The sequence below is a fragment of the Mytilus edulis genome, chromosome 2 (genome assembly GCF_963676685.1).
Source record: "Mytilus edulis chromosome 2, xbMytEdul2.2, whole genome shotgun sequence".
In the NCBI taxonomy this organism is placed as follows: Eukaryota; Metazoa; Mollusca; class Bivalvia; order Mytilida; family Mytilidae; genus Mytilus; species Mytilus edulis.
This window is the reverse complement of record NC_092345.1, coordinates 23,612,991-23,630,999: the sequence shown is the minus strand read 5'-3', so window position 1 is coordinate 23,630,999 and position 18,009 is coordinate 23,612,991. Positions and strand designations below refer to the sequence as shown.

Here is an 18,009-nt window from a genome sequence, read left to right as displayed (position 1 = left end):
CAATGTAATGGTACAAATAATTGTATGGTTTGCTGCTATTTTTGTTGTTAACAGCATACTTACCCTTGTTGGTGTTTTAACACTACTTTTAAGTACCACTTTGAGCTATTTTGTGGTGGCCAGTTTTTATTGGTGGAGGCAGCCATAGTGCACGGAGTAAACCACTAACCTTTGATAGAAAAACTGACAATCCTAGTCAATTAAGATTGGAGTAGAGTGCACCCAAAGGAGAAGAGTTTGAAATCACAACCCCCGTGTTGACTGGCTAGTGATAACAGAAGTAGAACTACTTAGACCACTTGACCACCGAGACCCCTCACTGTTATTTACGACAGAATGTATAATAATCCAACTTACAATTAGAAAGGAACAAGTATCTTGTATATCTTCATGGATTACTTTGGCCTCTGTACCTACAATAAAACAGATATAAATTCAGAAAAACTGTGAAAGAGACAGCAACCCCAAAACTCAAATATAAATACATGTAAAAGGAGATGACATGGACAATTTAAAGAAACAACCCAAATAACCCAATGAGTTCAATTTTTCTTAGATGCAGGGAAAAGTGTACTTTCATGAATATTTCATTTCATGGTTTTTCCAAAGTTGGCCTACACAAATATTTGTCCTTCATTCACCATTCAAATTGCAATGTTTACATTAAACCAGGAAAAACCAGGAAATTCATAAAATTTGTTTTCGAAAAACTAAGGATTTTCTTACCCCAGGCATAGATTACCTTAGCCGTATTTGGCACAACTTTTTGGAATTTTGGATCCTCAATGCTTTTCAACTTTGTACTTGTTGGGCTTTATAAATATTTTGACATGAGCGTCACTAATGAGTCTTATGTAGACGAAACGCGCGTCTGGCGTACTAAATTATAATCCTGGTACCTTTGATAACTGTTAACACCACTCGGTCGATGCCACTGCTGGTGGACGTTTCGTCCCCGAGGGTATCACCAGCCCAGTAGTCAACACTTCGGTGTTGACATGAATATCAATTATGTGGTCATATTTATAAAATTTCCTGTATTAAAACTTTGAAATTTTCGAAAAACTAGTATTTTCTTACCCCAGGCATAGATTACCTTAGCCGTATTTGGCACAACTTTTTGGAATTTTGGATCCTCAATGCTCTTCAGCTTTGTACTTGTTTGGATTTATAAATATTTTGACATGAGCCTCACTGATGAGTCTTATGTAGACGAAATGCGCGTCTGGCGTACTAAATTATAATCCTGGTACCTTTGATAACTGTTACCCATGAAAAATAATGAATCAACATCAAATTTCTTCTCTGATTTCGAAAAAAAAATGTTTTTTTTATATTTCTACAGATTTTTGTATCCTTTCAGCAACTATAAAATATTATTAAAGAAAATCAAACCAGATGCTCTGCAGGGCGCAGCTTTATACGACAGCAGAGTTCGAACCCTGAACAGTTGGGGCAAGTATGGACACAACATTCAAGCTTGATACAGCTCTGAATTTGGATTGTGATTAAATAGTTGACACAACATAGGTGTCTAACACAGAATGAATGTGGTCTAAGAACTTAAACTTAAAAACTTAAAAATTTTAAATTGGACATTTACCTATTATGGTCCAATATCCAAAATCTAGATACATGATTAGATTCAGCATATCAAAGAACCCCAAGAATTCAATTTTTGATGAAATCAAATAAAGTTGAATTTTGGACCCTTTAGACCTCAATGTGGACCAATTTGATAACCAGGCCCAGATATCAAAAATCTAAATACATGGTTAGATTCAGCATATATCAAAGAACCCCATATATTCACTTTTTGTTGAAATCAAACAAAGTTTAATTTTTACCCCGTTTTGGACCAACTTGAAAACTGGGCCTATAATCAAAAATCTAAATACATGTTTAGATTTAGCATATCAAAGAACCCCAAGGATTCAATTTTTGTTGATATCAAACAAAGTTTAATTTTGGAGCATGATTTGGACCAACTTGAAAACTGGCCCCATAAGCAAAAATCTTAATACATGTTTAGATTCGGCATATCAAAGAACCCCAAGGATTCAATTTTTGTTGAAATCAAACAAAGTTTAATTTTGGACCCCGATTTGGACCAACTTGAAAACTGGGCCCATAATCAAAAATCTAAGTACATGTTTAGATTCAGCATATCAAAGAACCCCAAGAATTCAATTTTTGTTAAAATCAGACTTTAATTTTGGACCCTTTGGATCTTAGTGTAGACCAATTTGAAAACAGGACCAAAAATTGAGAATCTAAATACACAGTTAGATTCGGCATATCAAACACCCCAATTATTCAATTTTTGATGAAATTAAACAAAGTTAAATTTTGGACCCTTTGGGCACCTAATTCCTGTTAGGACCAAAACTCCAAAAATCAATCCCAACCTTCCTTTTATGGTCATAAATTGTGTTTAAATTTCATAGATTTCTATTTACTTAAACTAAAGTTATAGTGCGAAAACCAATGTGTCTTCGGAAGACGACAACAAGGACAACACCAACGTCATACCAATAAACGATCGCACATTTTTTTTTCGGTCGTATAAAAATAGCCTTAGAGATTTGACAGCAGAATGGATTCAAAAGAATCTCTAGCTAAACTTTAGTAACTTAAATTACCTCATATGCTCTATGGACTAGGTTCATGAACTAAAGTTTATTCTGGAAAATGAGAATTTTCAGCCCATACATTCCATTTTCAATATGTCAGATAATTAAAAAATAACATCCTGCAAATGTTTTCTTACCTATTGGAATGGCTGCTTGGAGAAAGAACTGTAAGACTTGATAAGCTCCAATATCACTCTGTATCACGAGGTGCACCACCAACAGGAGGAAACTGTAATTAAAAAGAAATATGATTTATCGGATGTTCCTTTAGGGCTATTCCATTCAAATGAATGTGGGAGGGTAGGAAGGGAAGTTTCATTTTTGGGCATAGGTAGTTCTTTCATCTTTTTGTGAAGAAAATAAAATCTTATGATATAAATATATGTAAATGAAAAATTCACAAGAACTTGTTTTCAAAACATGACCAGCTTCAAACTAAATGTCAGTTAACCAATATACATTAACTTCAAGTAGAAACCTTTTACATATTCAAAACATACACTCAGTTTATGAGTTAAGAGAAAATAGTTTAGAAATCGATGACATGATTATTATAATATGTGCAACATTGTACTGTAAAATAAATAGAAAACTTATTATTTTTTCCTCCAATACAATTTTTGTTTGTTTCACTGTTTGTTAAAATCTAATAATTAAGGAATAAACAAAGTATATGAGGTTAGATCAACAGCCTTAACACAGGATTTATCAGAAATGGGAGGAACATGAACAACCCATCAACAAAAATTAACAAATGACAGATAATACCAACAATTCCCAAAAACACCACAATACTTTAACAAGAGGCTCTTAAGAGCCTTTGTCGCTCACCTGTATCTACTGTGGTTTGGTAATAATGATAAATAAGGTTAAAATCATAATAAAAAGAATTAGATACCCAAATACTGATTGAGGCCAAATTTGGTTTAATTTGACCATGTAGGTCAATCAATAGCAGAAGATTTAAAAAAAAAATTGATTACAAAAATTTCAAAAAAATTGCAGAAAATGTCTTTAAAAGACAATAACTCCAATAAGATGTCAATTGAAGATTTTTGTCATGTTGACATATTTAAAGATCTTTTTAAATACTTTGCTAAAAAATTATTGCTGTTAACAGTTTATACCTATCTGAAATAATATTCAAAATAACCATAAACTGCAAAATTTCCTTAAAATTACCATTCAGGACAGCAACCCATCAACAGGTTGTCTGATTTATCAGAAAATTATATGGGCAGGAAGATATAAATCTGGTTTTTCCCCTATGCTCTAATTTTAGCCATGTCGGCCATGTTGTTTTGATGGAAGGTTCATCGGACTAGGTGTTCTCCCCAGAATTTTCAAATAGCACCATGGTCCATATACATTCTATAATAAAATCATTCAACACATTTTTGAACTAGATACATAAATGATCATTGTGGCCAAGTTTGGTTAAACTTGTCTAAGTAGTTTCAGAGAAGAAGATTTTGTAAAAGATAACAAAAGTTTACAAAATATTGTTAACAAGAATGTGTCCATGGTACATGGATACCCCATCCAAACTATCATTTTCTATGTTGAAAGGACGGTGAAAATGGGAGAAACTCTCTAATTTCAAGTAATTTGGCTTTAAAATTAGAAGGATCATATCATAGGAAACTATTGTACTAAGTTTCTAGTTGATTGGACTTCAACTTCATCAAAAACTACCTTGACTTAAAACTTAAACCTGAAGCGGAACAGACAGACGGACGCATACAGGGGCGTAGCTGCCGTTAGGCACTTAAGGCACGTGCCTACACATATTTTTTTCACAATGTTTTTTTTTTATTAAAAAATAATAAACAACGTTATCTGTAGATGAACGCCAGTGAAAACTCTTTGATAATGGAATGTCATGTGTACTTGGGGGATGAAATATTGGATAGAATTGAATGTTTTTTTTATGATTTTACCTTATATAGAAACTATAAACTAGAACTTTGGTTCAGAGCATTTCACTTCTATCAACAAAAACTTGAATGAACCTCAACTTAGAAACATGAGTTTTTTAATAAGTTGTTGTTAGTGTTCAACTAGTTTTCCGCTTTGTCTTCACCGGTATTGCCAATGTTGGTCGTCCGTTTGGCTGTGCAGGATGTACAAATACGCAGTCACGTCTGGTCAGAATGGGGACATTAAATCCGATGCCTGATTGTAGAGAGAATGCCACTCTTTGAGGAGTTCGTAGTTGGCTACTGAAAGGCGAAATTTCTGCTCCTATCTAATAATCCCTCATTTTCCAATGCATGGCATTTTCAAATTTCTAGACCTTCGTCCTGGACGACACCTATTACAGGACCTAGCTCCCTGTGGATTTATTGTAATATTTGTTTGGTCCTGAACTTGCATAACATGCATAAATATTTGACACTCAAGTCTGGATGTTTAAAAATCAATCAATCAACTAGCTTCCAGTAAATTTTTGTGTACTCTCAGATCTGCGTGCAATGAACACAATTATTCAAATTCCTAAACAGGTAGGAATTTAACAGTAGAGGATATAAAGAAATACGAATTTCTTTAATTTTGTTACGAAGGTATGAACATAACAGAACTTTTGCATTAGGCATCGACTATGTGTGTATGTGTGGCTAGGGTGAAGGTTTAAGAATCAAAACTTGAGATTATTGGGTTTTGTCTAGCCAAAAGGATAGTTTTATTATATAGTAATATCAGTGTTTATGTGCCTATTTTTTTTAATGAAGGATCGTCACAATCGTGAATATAGCTTGTTGTTCGGTGGAAGCCAAACTCCGTGTTAAAGGCCGTACATTGAACTATAATGGTTTACTTTTATAAATTGTTATTTGGATGGAGAGTTGTCTCATTCATTTGGCACTCACACCACATCTTCCTATATCAATCAGAACGGTATAGGTATGAAAATACCAAACAGGGTGTACTGCTTAATTAAAGGGATACGCTTATCCACACTAGGCAATGCATATTGTAAATATTTTTTTCTTCATATTTCCGATTGTACTGCGCTTTATCTAATTCACCAGTCAGATGTTATAGTGAATTATTCATAATTTTTCGAACTTTTCATCATGTATATTATAATTATCATACTTAAATAACCAGTAAATTTAATATTTTTGTACATAAAATTTTGCAGCTAAAATGCTGAAAACCGTTTTATGTCGGCCTGAACCCCCTGCCGATTGGTGCCTACAGTTGAGAGAATACCTAGCTACGCCCCTGGCATAGACCAAAAAACATAATGCCGATAAATGGGGCATAAAAATTGACTTAGAGGGGTCAATTGACAATTTTGGTTGTGTTGACTTATCTTAATTTGCTGAACATAATCACTGTTAACAGTTAATCTCTATCAATAATAATATTTAAGATGATAACCAAAAACTGCAAAATTTCCAATTCAGGGGCCCTACATTGGGTTGTCTGAATAGTCTGAAAATTTCAGTGCAGATAGCACCCAACCTGATAACATTTTTATCCTATGTCAGATTTGCACTAAAAGGCAGGGTCATATGACACATTTTTTAAACAAGATACCCTTATGATGATTGCAGCAAAGTTAGGTAAAATTTGTCTCAGTAGTTTCTGGAGATTTTTGTTACTGACGACAAGCTAAAATGAACCAATGTTGTCTTTCTCCTGTTGCTAGTTTATTGTACTTTTGATATGTATCTTTCATCTCCTTTTATTCATACCTAATCCATACTTTTAGTCCCTGCGATTTTTAATCTATTTTTTTAATGAATTTATCCCAATTTTCTACTTTTGATCACATGACTTACCTTTCATATTCTTGATGACTTGTATTTTTCCACTGAGATAAAATAGTATTTAACTGATTCAGTACTTCTGGGGTCACTGCAATGCAAAATCAAAGCTTATTATTCATAGAACTTATAAGTTTTATATGAAGACATACCAATTAAACACAGTAGTTGAAGCCTCTTAAGATGAAACCATCATATTACTGTGGATTCATTATTATGCGTTGGATACCAATTTTCGTGGATTACGTGGATGCAGGTGAATCACAAAATTAAATGTTCAACGAATAACAAATTTCTATGGGCATGTATGCAGACTTCGGCAAAACCACGAAAATTAAATATCCATGAACATGCAAGTTTTCCTTAATCCACAAAAATTGGTATCCACGAAAAAAAAATGAATCCACAGTATGTGATTTTGAGTATTTGTCTTACATTTTTTTTGAAATTTTATATCTATTTTTTACTTAATCTGGGTACTGTAAAATAAATTATAAAAAAATCTTTCTTTTTTTATAGAGAGCCGAGGCACTGGTATGCTCCCACAACATATAGATTAAAAATAAAACTTTCACAAACATTTCCTATTTACAACATACAGATAATTTCTATAATGCAGATTATGAAAGATAAATTCTTAAAATATAAGCAAACACTAATCTTAAACAAGTGTAAAGAAAATTTGGTCATTCCCAGATTGCTTATTTTGCTTGTTTTTTAGTATAACCAGGGTTCTCACTAGGAATTTTTCATGGTGAGTCCTGGGACTCATCACTTTTAGAAATGGTGAGTCCCAAAAGATTTTGATGAGTCCAGGATACAATGTATTTTTTTTGTGTCATAATATAATGAAATGTGACGAAATACAACTTAAACCATGCGTGTCGGGTTGGTAGATTTTATTAAATCAAGAAAAAATATGACCTCTAAATATCTATTGTTCAAAATATATACATGTAACAGACTTTTTTCTGGGTCTATATCATATCCTTGATGTGGGGCCACATTGAAAAAAATGTTGGTTTGCCAAAGCCAGAGTTCCATTAAAAAGAGCAGGGCGATAGGTAGGGTTTTTTTTTTTTTTTTTTTTATATGAATGGACTATTTAATAATAAACCCAGTTAAAGAATTTGTCTTGTCATTTTTAGTTACCAAAATTTATTAAAATTACAAAAAAAAATCAAAAAAATACAAATTAACCCCTTCCCCTCTTCCCCCTTTTCCCAATTAAATTAGTGTAGATTGAATTTATACACCAAGTGTAACTACTTTCATGGCACTACCATATCAGCTGTTTATTTTAAATGTCTATAAATATCCAGACAGAGTTGTCTGTTACTTAGGTGTTTCCCCAAGTATTTTTCCCGCCTAAAATGATCATATGACATATTTGTAAACAAAACAAACCATGTGGTCAAGCAATTCATTTATTTTCTGGATTATTCTGCTTTTCATTATTAAGTTTGGATTTATATTCACTTCATTTAAGGTACAGTCAAGCATTTGTATTTAAAAAATAGTTTGGAAAGAATTTTTACTTTTCAATTTAAGAAATGTCTCATGATCGCCGTTCATTGGCTTGTTCAACCATGCAGACAATGTAAATTATGTAAATAATAAATATATCGGCTGTCAAAAATATTGATCTTCGCATCACATCGATGTTTTGACGTCGACTTCCGGTTTAGTTTCTTGTCAAAACAACATTAATCTTCTAAAAAAGATGTTTCTGGGACTCAGGGGATACAATCAGGACGCGTCCCAGGGACTCACGGGTTTAAAAAATGACGCGTCCAGCTCGATTTCCATGCGTCCAGGACGCGTATACGCGTCTTAACGAGAACCCTAATAACAGAATCTTGTAGTTTATATATAAGCTTTGGAAGAGTTTATAACTACAAGATAAAATTCAAATTAATAAAACTTCTCTAATACATGTACATACATGCATTAATAAGATCTGTTGTAAGAATATTAAGTAACATTGGAGACAAAGATGCCAGCTTCAGTAGGAAAGGGATGGTTGTCTTTCTTATCATCTCACTCTCTGCTGTTAAACTGGCCTGAAAATAAATATTAGTAGGTAAATACAATGATCATGATCAAGACAATATCAAATACAAAAAAAGGCTTTTCAAATTTAAAAAATAAATGATAATCCAGTTTCAGAGAAAATATAACAATTCAACTATATCCTTTCCAGTCTTATATTCAAGATTCAGTGATGTTAAGTACAGTATGAATAACAACACAATCATTTCAATTAATTCAGTATTCGTCAAAAAGAAGTTATTGAGGGATGAATCTAAGAATTCATCACATGATATAGCATGCTTGCATATTTGAAGTTATTAAGAAAAATCGCTACAAAAGTTCCATAGGACATAGGACAAACATAATCCCAATATAAAACCTTTCAAAATGTTAAATAATCTATGCATCAAACTGTGAGCAAGGACACTTTGTATTGTTATACCCCTTTCATTCAGATGGCCGAACTGTCATAAGATGGTATATGACATGCCAACTTTCTGGATTTTTTTCTCAGTATCATCATATATTGGCTACAAAAGATTTTTCTCCTGTTCCCTGCAAGGTAGAATGTATGCATAGAATAAATTTTGAACACAGACAGTACTGTAAAAGTCCTAATCAATTACCTCAAATAATTTCATCAAGGCATTTCTAATATCCTGCCCATGCTTAGATGCTAGATGTCCTAGAATTCCCACTGCAGACGCCATCTTTGGCATTTTATCATCAGATGACATGTGACCTTCTCCAGGTTTTCCCCCATGTTGATAGTAATCCTTTAAACCACTCATTAAAACCCTTGTTATTATGGTGGTTGGAAAACATGATCTAAAAAAAAGATAGGTTTTGAAAAAGTAAAAACTAAGATTGCATTTTTTGTATACAACATTTGCTGAAATCCAAATAATTAACCTTGCTTTTGAGTCCACATGAATGTTTTCTCTACTAATATGCAGATCCTTATACTTTTATGACCTACCAATAAAACTAATTTATAAATTTATTTATTTTTTGCACATTTGATAATACTAAAGATTTCACTTTTATTCATTTATTCATGTTTCAATGTTAATTCAACCTTATTTCTGTCACGGAATTAGAAGTTATTATTTCCAGAGGAATAAATATTACAGTAAATGTTCCTAATGGAATAAATAATATAGAATATTTGTTCCATCAGATACAGGTATTATGACATTGTTTATAACAAAGTTTCCACTTGAACTTCTGTTAGGTGGAACAAATGGGCGTATGACATTTGCGTCGATTTTGAAAATTTTCAATCTTTCATTTGCGCCGATTTTATATTTGCTCCTAATTAGATTTACAGGTAAATTAATACTTGTACGTGTACTGTATTATACCATTGATCAAATCTGGTTATAATTGTTGTTAATTTATGTTTAAATACTTTTGATTTATTTTGTTCTGGAACTTCGTTGTAACATGATGGACATATTACACACTGAAACGAGCCGAGGAGTCAATTCTATAGTTATCGAGGGCCATACATATCGGAAGGTTAGTGTCCTGAACCATAACAACATACCTTACAAATGTACCATCAATCGTATAAAGCCATAGTCACCACAGATTCTAGTGTCAAAACACTGATCGAGCATAAACATGTGGCAGAGGTCCTAAAGACAGAGGTTAAAGAACTATACGGGTACTGTCAAGGAAAAAGTCTGGAGGTGTATCTTCTAGGCCTTCTTCCATCTCCCCATAGTGAGGAGGGGACAACAGTTTTCCCGTTTGAATGGTTTTACACTAGTAATTTTGGGGCCCTTTATAGCTTGTTGTTCGGTGTGAGCCAAGGCTCTGTGTTGAAGGCCGTACATTGACCTATAATGGTTTACTTTTATAAATTGTTATTTGGATGGAGAGTTGTCTTATTGGCACTCACACCACATCTTCCTATATCTATGTTATGATTGACAATTCATTACATTTATGCAAATGGCTAATGGAAGAGGTCTAAATGATAAAATAAAAATTACATGACTTGGATGGAGAGTTCTCTCATTTGCACTCATACCACATCTTGTTATATCTATTCACCTGTAATTTACCTGTAAAAAAATCGGCGCAAATAAAATGCAGATCGGCGCAAATGCAAAACGCCGGAACAAATATATGTTGACATGTCAAAAGTAACAATTTACCAAAATGTTATATTATCATTCAGTGAATAAATATTGTCTATTTTTTTATACTAAACCTTCATTTAAACAAATAAAATTGAGAATGGAAATGGGGAATGTGCCAAAGAGACAACAACCCGACCATAGAAAAAAACAACAGCAGAAGGTCACCAACAGGTCTTCAATGTAGAGAGAAATTCCCGCACCCGGAGTCGTCCTTCAGCTGGCCCCTAAACAAATATATACTAGTGCAGTGATAATGAACGCCATACTAATTTCCAAATTGTACACAAGAAACTAAAATTAAAATGATACAAGACTAACAAAGGCCAGAGGCTCCTGACTTGGGACAGGCGCAATACTCACCCAATATGAGCAACAACCCAGTCAAAATGTGGACTGTACTTCACTGAAGCTTCAAGTAATGAATCTACACACACTTCTGGTGCACCTTTCACCCTGAAAAAATAAATTGGAGGATTAAGAGTCAACATAGCAGTCCAGAATTTGTAGTGACACAACATTTTCATTAACACCAAAACTTTTCATGAAACTCTCAAAAAAGTTTCATTTACTGTATATTTTGTCATGTTATATGTCCAATATTTTTTGCTTAACCATACATGGTACAAATATGGATACCTTATTAGGAATATTCTTTTAGTAGGCAAAAACAATGGAATTGATATTGATGTGATCTGGCATCCAACGTTATTAACTTTAGATAATGAATAGCCTCCCCTTAGCCTTATGACCAACAAGGCCTTGAGGAAATATTTGATTGAGTACTCTCATCAATTTAGTTTTTATAAAGAACTAAGTTTTATATTTCTTACATTGCTGCAAAACATTCAGTGGCGACCTCTATCAAAGATTTGGTTGGTTTGCATGTCATCCATAGTTGTAGAAGCTCATTCAATGATCCTGAATGTGGAACACCTCTATGTGTGGAGTATTTACCACTCAGATGACCAAGGAGTTCCAAAGACCACTGAAATAGAAGATCTTTGTGAGTTAAGGCAGATCATAAGTATAGACTTTTTGAGACAGAATTTTCTAAATTTACCAAAATGAAGATTTTACTATGCTTTTTTCAAAAATATAATAAATAGTAAGGGTTACTGTGCTATTTTTCAAACTATTTTGTCTAAATTTGGTTAGATTGTTCATGAAAAAACACATCTGTGTGCATTATAAAATTTCTATAAGACAGAATTTTGAAATAAATTGTGAGAAGAAAGGTTTTATTATATGTTTTAAGAAAATAAAAAGAAAAAATGTTGTCACCGAAGTTGTTTTCTATTTACAAGTGAATATAAAAAATATCCCAATAAGTCCAGTATACTTTTTTTTTATTAAAAGAGTTATCTCCCCTTAAATGGCTCATTTGAAAAAAATGATTCTAAAAACAAAAATAAATGATATTTGTGTAAATATTTTGAATATTACAATATATCACCAAGTTTTCTTTATATAAAAAACAGTCTAACCATTTAATTGCAAATCTGTCTCCAAATTTGCAGATTTGGGCAAATAACTAGACCAATTTTGTACTAATATTGTACAATCCAAGATGGCGGTATACCATGAATCTGCCTTAAAATGGTTCAATACTTGGTCAATGTACATAAACTTACTGTCAATATTACTGGTCAACACTGAAAAAATCTAAACCATATAAAAAAGGCAGATAAAGAGATGTGGTATGAGTGCCAATGAGACAACTATCCACCAAAGTTCAAAAGAAGTGGATGTTAGCTATTGAAGGACACTGTAAGCCTTTTACAATGAGATAAACCCATACATTTGTACCTAGTAGAATTATATCACAAATACAAATTGTCTGGAATATGCAAAACTTGATCTTTCCTTATTTAACTGCAGCTAAGGTATTTGTAAATCATGAAATTAAACATAAAGTACTGTACATGTTTAGGCCAACTAAGTTGATTTACAGTTAACTGTGGATTTCGTAATATTATTTGGACATTATGTTTTGTCTATTTCATAAGTCAGGAGAAACCATAAATTAAGAAAGGCTGCTAAATATAACTTTAGGTTACTTGTTTAATAGTACTGGTAGCTAATATGAATACCAAAAAATATAGTACCGTCAAAATAGCCGATTTGCTCCACCCACAATAAACAATACCAGCAAATACTTAAGAATCCAAACTTCTAAACTCATAAAGAGATGACTTACTGATGATATAATGGGTGCCCATGCTGCAGGGTTGGTCTTTATAAAATTAAATAACACTCCACAAGCATCCTGTATGATAGAGTCTAAAGCATTACTTGATTCACCTGTAATAGAAATAATATAATTCATTATGTCTTACAGTCTAAAGAATTACATTAAATATACAACAAACTCTGTAAGCATTAGTCTGAGAATTAATATAAGAATGTTGTAACAAGCATGAGTAAAGTTGGAGAAAATAATTGAAATGGTCAGGCTGGATCTTCCTCAAAAAGATTAAAAAGACCAATCTGTTCTTATATTTGAAAATTAGTGTAAAAGAAATTCCTTTTAAATTTAATAAACCTTTTTCATACTGTAAATATACAAATTAATAAGGATTGTTTTCCCAATATGGTAATCTGAATTGGTTTTGTTTAAATAGATTGTGTTATTAGTGAGATGCTATAATTTTTAGAGACAAGATGGTACATGTACATTGTATTTCAATTCCTCTGTTTAACAGGATGCTACATGTATATAAAATATCTGAAGGGAACACTGTGCAGTTTAAAATCATTTTTGCTCAGGAATTTTCACTTATCATTCTGGTGATTGTACAATGTGGATCTATAAGAGGACTCACTCTGAATAATATATTTCTTATGTGACAAAGTGATAATTCAGAATTGTATCACCTACAAACAAAAGCATTCAAAATGTTTTATGTACAGTGAAACAGTGAATCACTCCACACAAGCAGGAGGGAATTTAACTCCATCAACCTCAGTGAACTGTTTGTATCATTACCTAAATCATCTTGATTAAACTCATGAAACTGTAGCTGTTTCATTTGAATTTGTACTGCCTCCTCAAATACATTACACAGGTATTCGAATACTGCATGTCTGGCTACTGGTAAAGTTTGTAACAGGTATAATGCTGACTTTGTCAATGCCTGGTTACTCACTTGTCTCTCACGATTAACTCCTTGCAAAAATAATCGTAAATCTGTTAAAACATCCTGAAAAAAGTAATGGTAAAAATTACACATAAAATTTAAATATTAATCTATATCAATCATTATCAGACTCAAGAGATTTTTATGTATGTTTACAAGGTATTTTTGTTTTATACCTAAAAATTTATACTGATCCCCAATTTGATGAAGAAAAAAATGTTGTGGCTAAGACGATATTGCAGATGACTAAATTAAATTCAGAATCCAGACTTTCCCATTTATCTTAAATAGTGTTAAATTTTAAAGAAAAACAAATAATAATATAAACATGATGGATACACGAAGCATCGAAATTTTTTTTTTGAAAAATGGTTTGCGCTTTGCACGATTTTTTTTTTCTTGTTTCTGACAAAAAAACCATAACACCCTTGAATTTAAATGGTTGCTCCCTAACAATGCCTAATACAAGTGCAAAAGTATGGGGTGTAATGTGATTATAGGCTAACAGACCCAGACTCTGTCTCACATTGTCTCATGATCAATACACAGAGTTCTCACTAAGGATTTTTGAAGGTGAGTCCAGGGACTCGTCATTTTTGGCCATGATGAGTCCAACAGCAAGAAGAAAATATTTTTTTTGCAATATAATGTGATATTTTAGTCTCCATTTCCTAACAGAGCAATGCAATGACATTAAATTCAGATCACATTTAAACTTTTGCTATTTAATGATGATATTTGTGTTCAGTTGATACAAAATATTTCAATCTTGAATGCATTTCAGTGAAGAGTAATGTCCCATTTTATTGGATTTTGACAATGTTTGTGAATTTAACATAATTAAGAGTTTCTGTATAAAATTTATTTCCTGTTTCTTCTTTCTTTTTCATATATCTTATGGTTTTCAATTCTAGTGTTTATATTTCATAGCTAAATTTTGTGATCTGCTTGAATTTTTATTCATTTATTGTATTTAATCGGCAAACCCGGAATTATCCTTATCCGTTTCCAGAATCTGATCTGGTTTTATTTACATTTCTGGTTGTGCCAATGATGGCATTCATTGTTGTTTTTGACAGTCAGATAAGTTTTTACCCGGATTTACACATTACTGGTTGGAGATGTTCGGCATAAAGCTAGCGGTTGAACAAAATAAACATCGCTGTGATGAATAATAAAGATCTATGAAAATGAATTTGAGATCGTTTGGCAATTTTGCTAGAATGTTAGAAAAATCCATGAAAAAAAACCACCGGACATCCGGACCGGAATTCAACAAAATTTTACCAGGCCGGTCCATTATTCACCGGATTTGTCCGACGTATTTCGTGTAGTCTGCAGGATATTCAGAAAGTTGAATATGGACAGTATATTGAAGAAGCTCACACGACGACAGCAGTGTGTAGCAGTTAAAGGCGAAACATCTACAAATGCCTATGTAAAATCAGGAGTACCCCATGGTACAGTTTTAGGTTCATTGATGTTTCTTTTGTACATCAATATTGGGGATGACATCAAGTCAAAGTTGCGTCTCTTTGCAGATGACTGCCTATTATACCTAGCAATAGACTTCGAGTTCGACCCTTTGCATTTCAACGATGTAGATGTAGCTAGAAGAAGATGGCAGACAAATAGCGATCAGGTGTATGACAACTATATATACCAATACCATCACATGACTTGAGTCTAATCAAAAATAAATTGATGACTGGAGGGATAAATCACCAAAGTTACAAACTAAGTAAAGTAAGTATATAAATTATTCATGTTATTTGAGCACCTAAAAAAAAAAAACTACCGGCAAAAGCCCCTTTGCCGTCTTTGGAACGAATTGAGTACTTAAATGCAAGTAATTTTCCTCCTTCAATGGATTATGTAAATGAAAATATAATGTTATTAAAATTTTAAATATTATTGAAATCATACGATTACAAATTATAAATGTAAACCTTTGATGTTAAATGTTCTGTGGCAGTTGCCATTTTTTCATCACTGGAAATTCTAATCGCCGGAATCAATAGCAGAAGAGGACATGTCGCGGTTCCGGAGAAAATTTTAGTGAAAATAAAAAATATAAAAGATTTGCTCATGATTTCATTCGAGGATTTTGTTCAGTCCAGCTTGTGCTGCCTGCCTTAAAGCTTATTATAAAAAAAATTCTGGTTTACTCATGTTTTCTGTTATGTTAACTTAGTATATTAGCTTGAAGCGGTTCAGCGGCCTGATTTGCTGATTTGCTGATTGCTGTTTCCTGCAGTCTATCTTTATGTTTCAACTAGCTACAGAACCATACGTAGTTAGCTCTTAGGTCCTTATGTTATTTTTCGATCTGATTAAACTTGAATTAAATCCTTGAATTGCTCTTGCTTTGATATGTCGCGCCTTGATGCGCTACAGATCATAACAAGAGCAATTCAAGAATATTTAATATTAATTAGATTGGTTATTTATTTTACTACTTGTGGACCATAGCTCTTTGTGTTTCCGAGTAAAGCACTTCACGATTTTTTTCAGTTTGTTCTAATATTGAGTGCTGTTACACATTTTTGTATCCCCTATAATAGGTATGGCTGTAATAAAAAGTAAAATAACAAAAACATCGAATTCCGAGGCCGAAATTTTAAAACGGAAAGTCAATATCAAATAAATGGAGAACAACTGTCATATTCCTGACTTGGTACAGACATGTTCTTTTGTAGAAAATGGTGGATTAAAACTGAGTTTATAGCTGGCTTAACCTCTCACATGTATGACAGTCGCATACAATTTCATTATATTGATATTAATGTGTGAACAAAACAAACAGACATGATAGATAAAAATGTCAAAAATAAGGATACAGCAGTCAAAATTGAGTAAATTCTTGTAATCGTAATCACTGTAAAAATACAGAACCAAAATGACAAATAGACAAAGTACAAGTCGAAAAACAAGAATAGTTACTATTAGTAATCTTGGTGTAATCAGGGGTGTACAGTTTTTTTTTTTACATCCGTGTGGAAAAATTCATGCGACTCAGGGTTTATATATGCATGTTTAACACCGGCGTAAAATTCGGTACACCTCTAATTACACCAAGATAAGGAATTTATTTCTCATGAATCGTTCCATACTTATTTTTGCTAAAAATGCTAAAATGCAAAAAAAAATTCCCAGTGCATTTTGTTTTCAACACCAATGTCTATTTTGTTTTTATTTTTCTATATTTTTAGGGACATTTTGAATTTTTCTGTGTTTTAAATTTGTGGAAAAATTTTAAAAAAAATCTTCATATTTTGCCCCGCAATCATTTTTTTTTTTCTAATTTGGAATATTTATTTTTGCGAAATTTTATTTTTTGGATTTTTTGACACCATTTTATTTAAGTTATTCTCTGGTAACAAGGGTGGGGTGTTATTTACACACATGTTATAACGAAACCAATCAGATTGCAGGAATTTTTTTTATGCATTAGAGAAAAAATAAAATTACAATAGCACAGTAACAAAATAACGGGATGGGCAAGTACCAAACCAAGTCAAATTGATATCACCAAAAAAACAAAAAAAACAACAACATACACACTAAACAGTAAAACTATTAATTTACAAAGACAAACAAAATAACACTATAACACGTAATTAACATGATTAAGGTAGCACAATACAAAGATTCTTTTACTTCCAATCTCCAACCTTTAAAATGCTGTTACTTTCTTAAGACTGCATATAAATTAATAAAAGAGGTATATATAGATATATAAAATATTAATCTTTTAAATGAATGCACAATTTTTGTTATGCAATCATTGTGTGATCAATTATTACGCAATTAATCATGGCAAAATATTGGTCAGTTCACACAATCATCTCTTTAACTATACAGGAAATCTTAATCAAATCTTAATCAACATAGCAGGAGCTACAAAAGTGGGTCTCAAATTATCACTATCGTATTATATTCTCTCATAAATCTGTAATTAGTATAAACATCCTTACCACATAAAAGTAGTCAATGTTTAGTTATGTGTAAAATTTGATCTATACACTCTATCCAAAATCTGAGACACCCTTTTGTAGATAATGGTTCTAGGAACAATATATAATAAAATCAACCTTCTATGTGTATTAATGAAGAAGTTAATTTCAATTGAAAGTGGAAATTTGTTGTAAAATTTTGTAGACACAGTTAACATTATAATTGATTACATAATTGTTGTATAATACTAACATTGTATTAATTTGAAAGAGTTATCTGTTAGCTATCCATAAATACCACTTTTATAAATTTTCTTGCATTT

At 32.2% G+C, this 18,009-nt stretch overlaps 1 protein-coding gene across 1 annotated transcript in view; it reads right to left on the bottom strand.

The window, feature by feature from the left end:
* Window positions 1-15,751, bottom strand: part of LOC139511764 (integrator complex subunit 5-like) — a 37,546-nt gene extending 21,795 nt beyond the window's left edge. Inside the window, exons 1-10 of the mRNA XM_071298815.1 lie at window positions 15,680-15,751; window positions 13,580-13,793; window positions 12,791-12,894; window positions 11,424-11,578; window positions 10,954-11,046; window positions 9,070-9,271; window positions 8,355-8,472; window positions 6,425-6,500; window positions 2,771-2,862; window positions 358-413 (exon numbers count right to left, since the gene is read on the bottom strand). Coding sequence (XP_071154916.1) covers window positions 358-413; window positions 2,771-2,862; window positions 6,425-6,500; window positions 8,355-8,472; window positions 9,070-9,271; window positions 10,954-11,046; window positions 11,424-11,578; window positions 12,791-12,894; window positions 13,580-13,793; window positions 15,680-15,712 — 1,143 coding nt within the window. The 5' untranslated portion in view covers window positions 15,713-15,751. The remainder of the gene's footprint in view (window positions 1-357; window positions 414-2,770; window positions 2,863-6,424; window positions 6,501-8,354; window positions 8,473-9,069; window positions 9,272-10,953; window positions 11,047-11,423; window positions 11,579-12,790; window positions 12,895-13,579; window positions 13,794-15,679) is intronic.
* Between the last annotated feature and the right edge of the window lie 2,258 nt (window positions 15,752-18,009).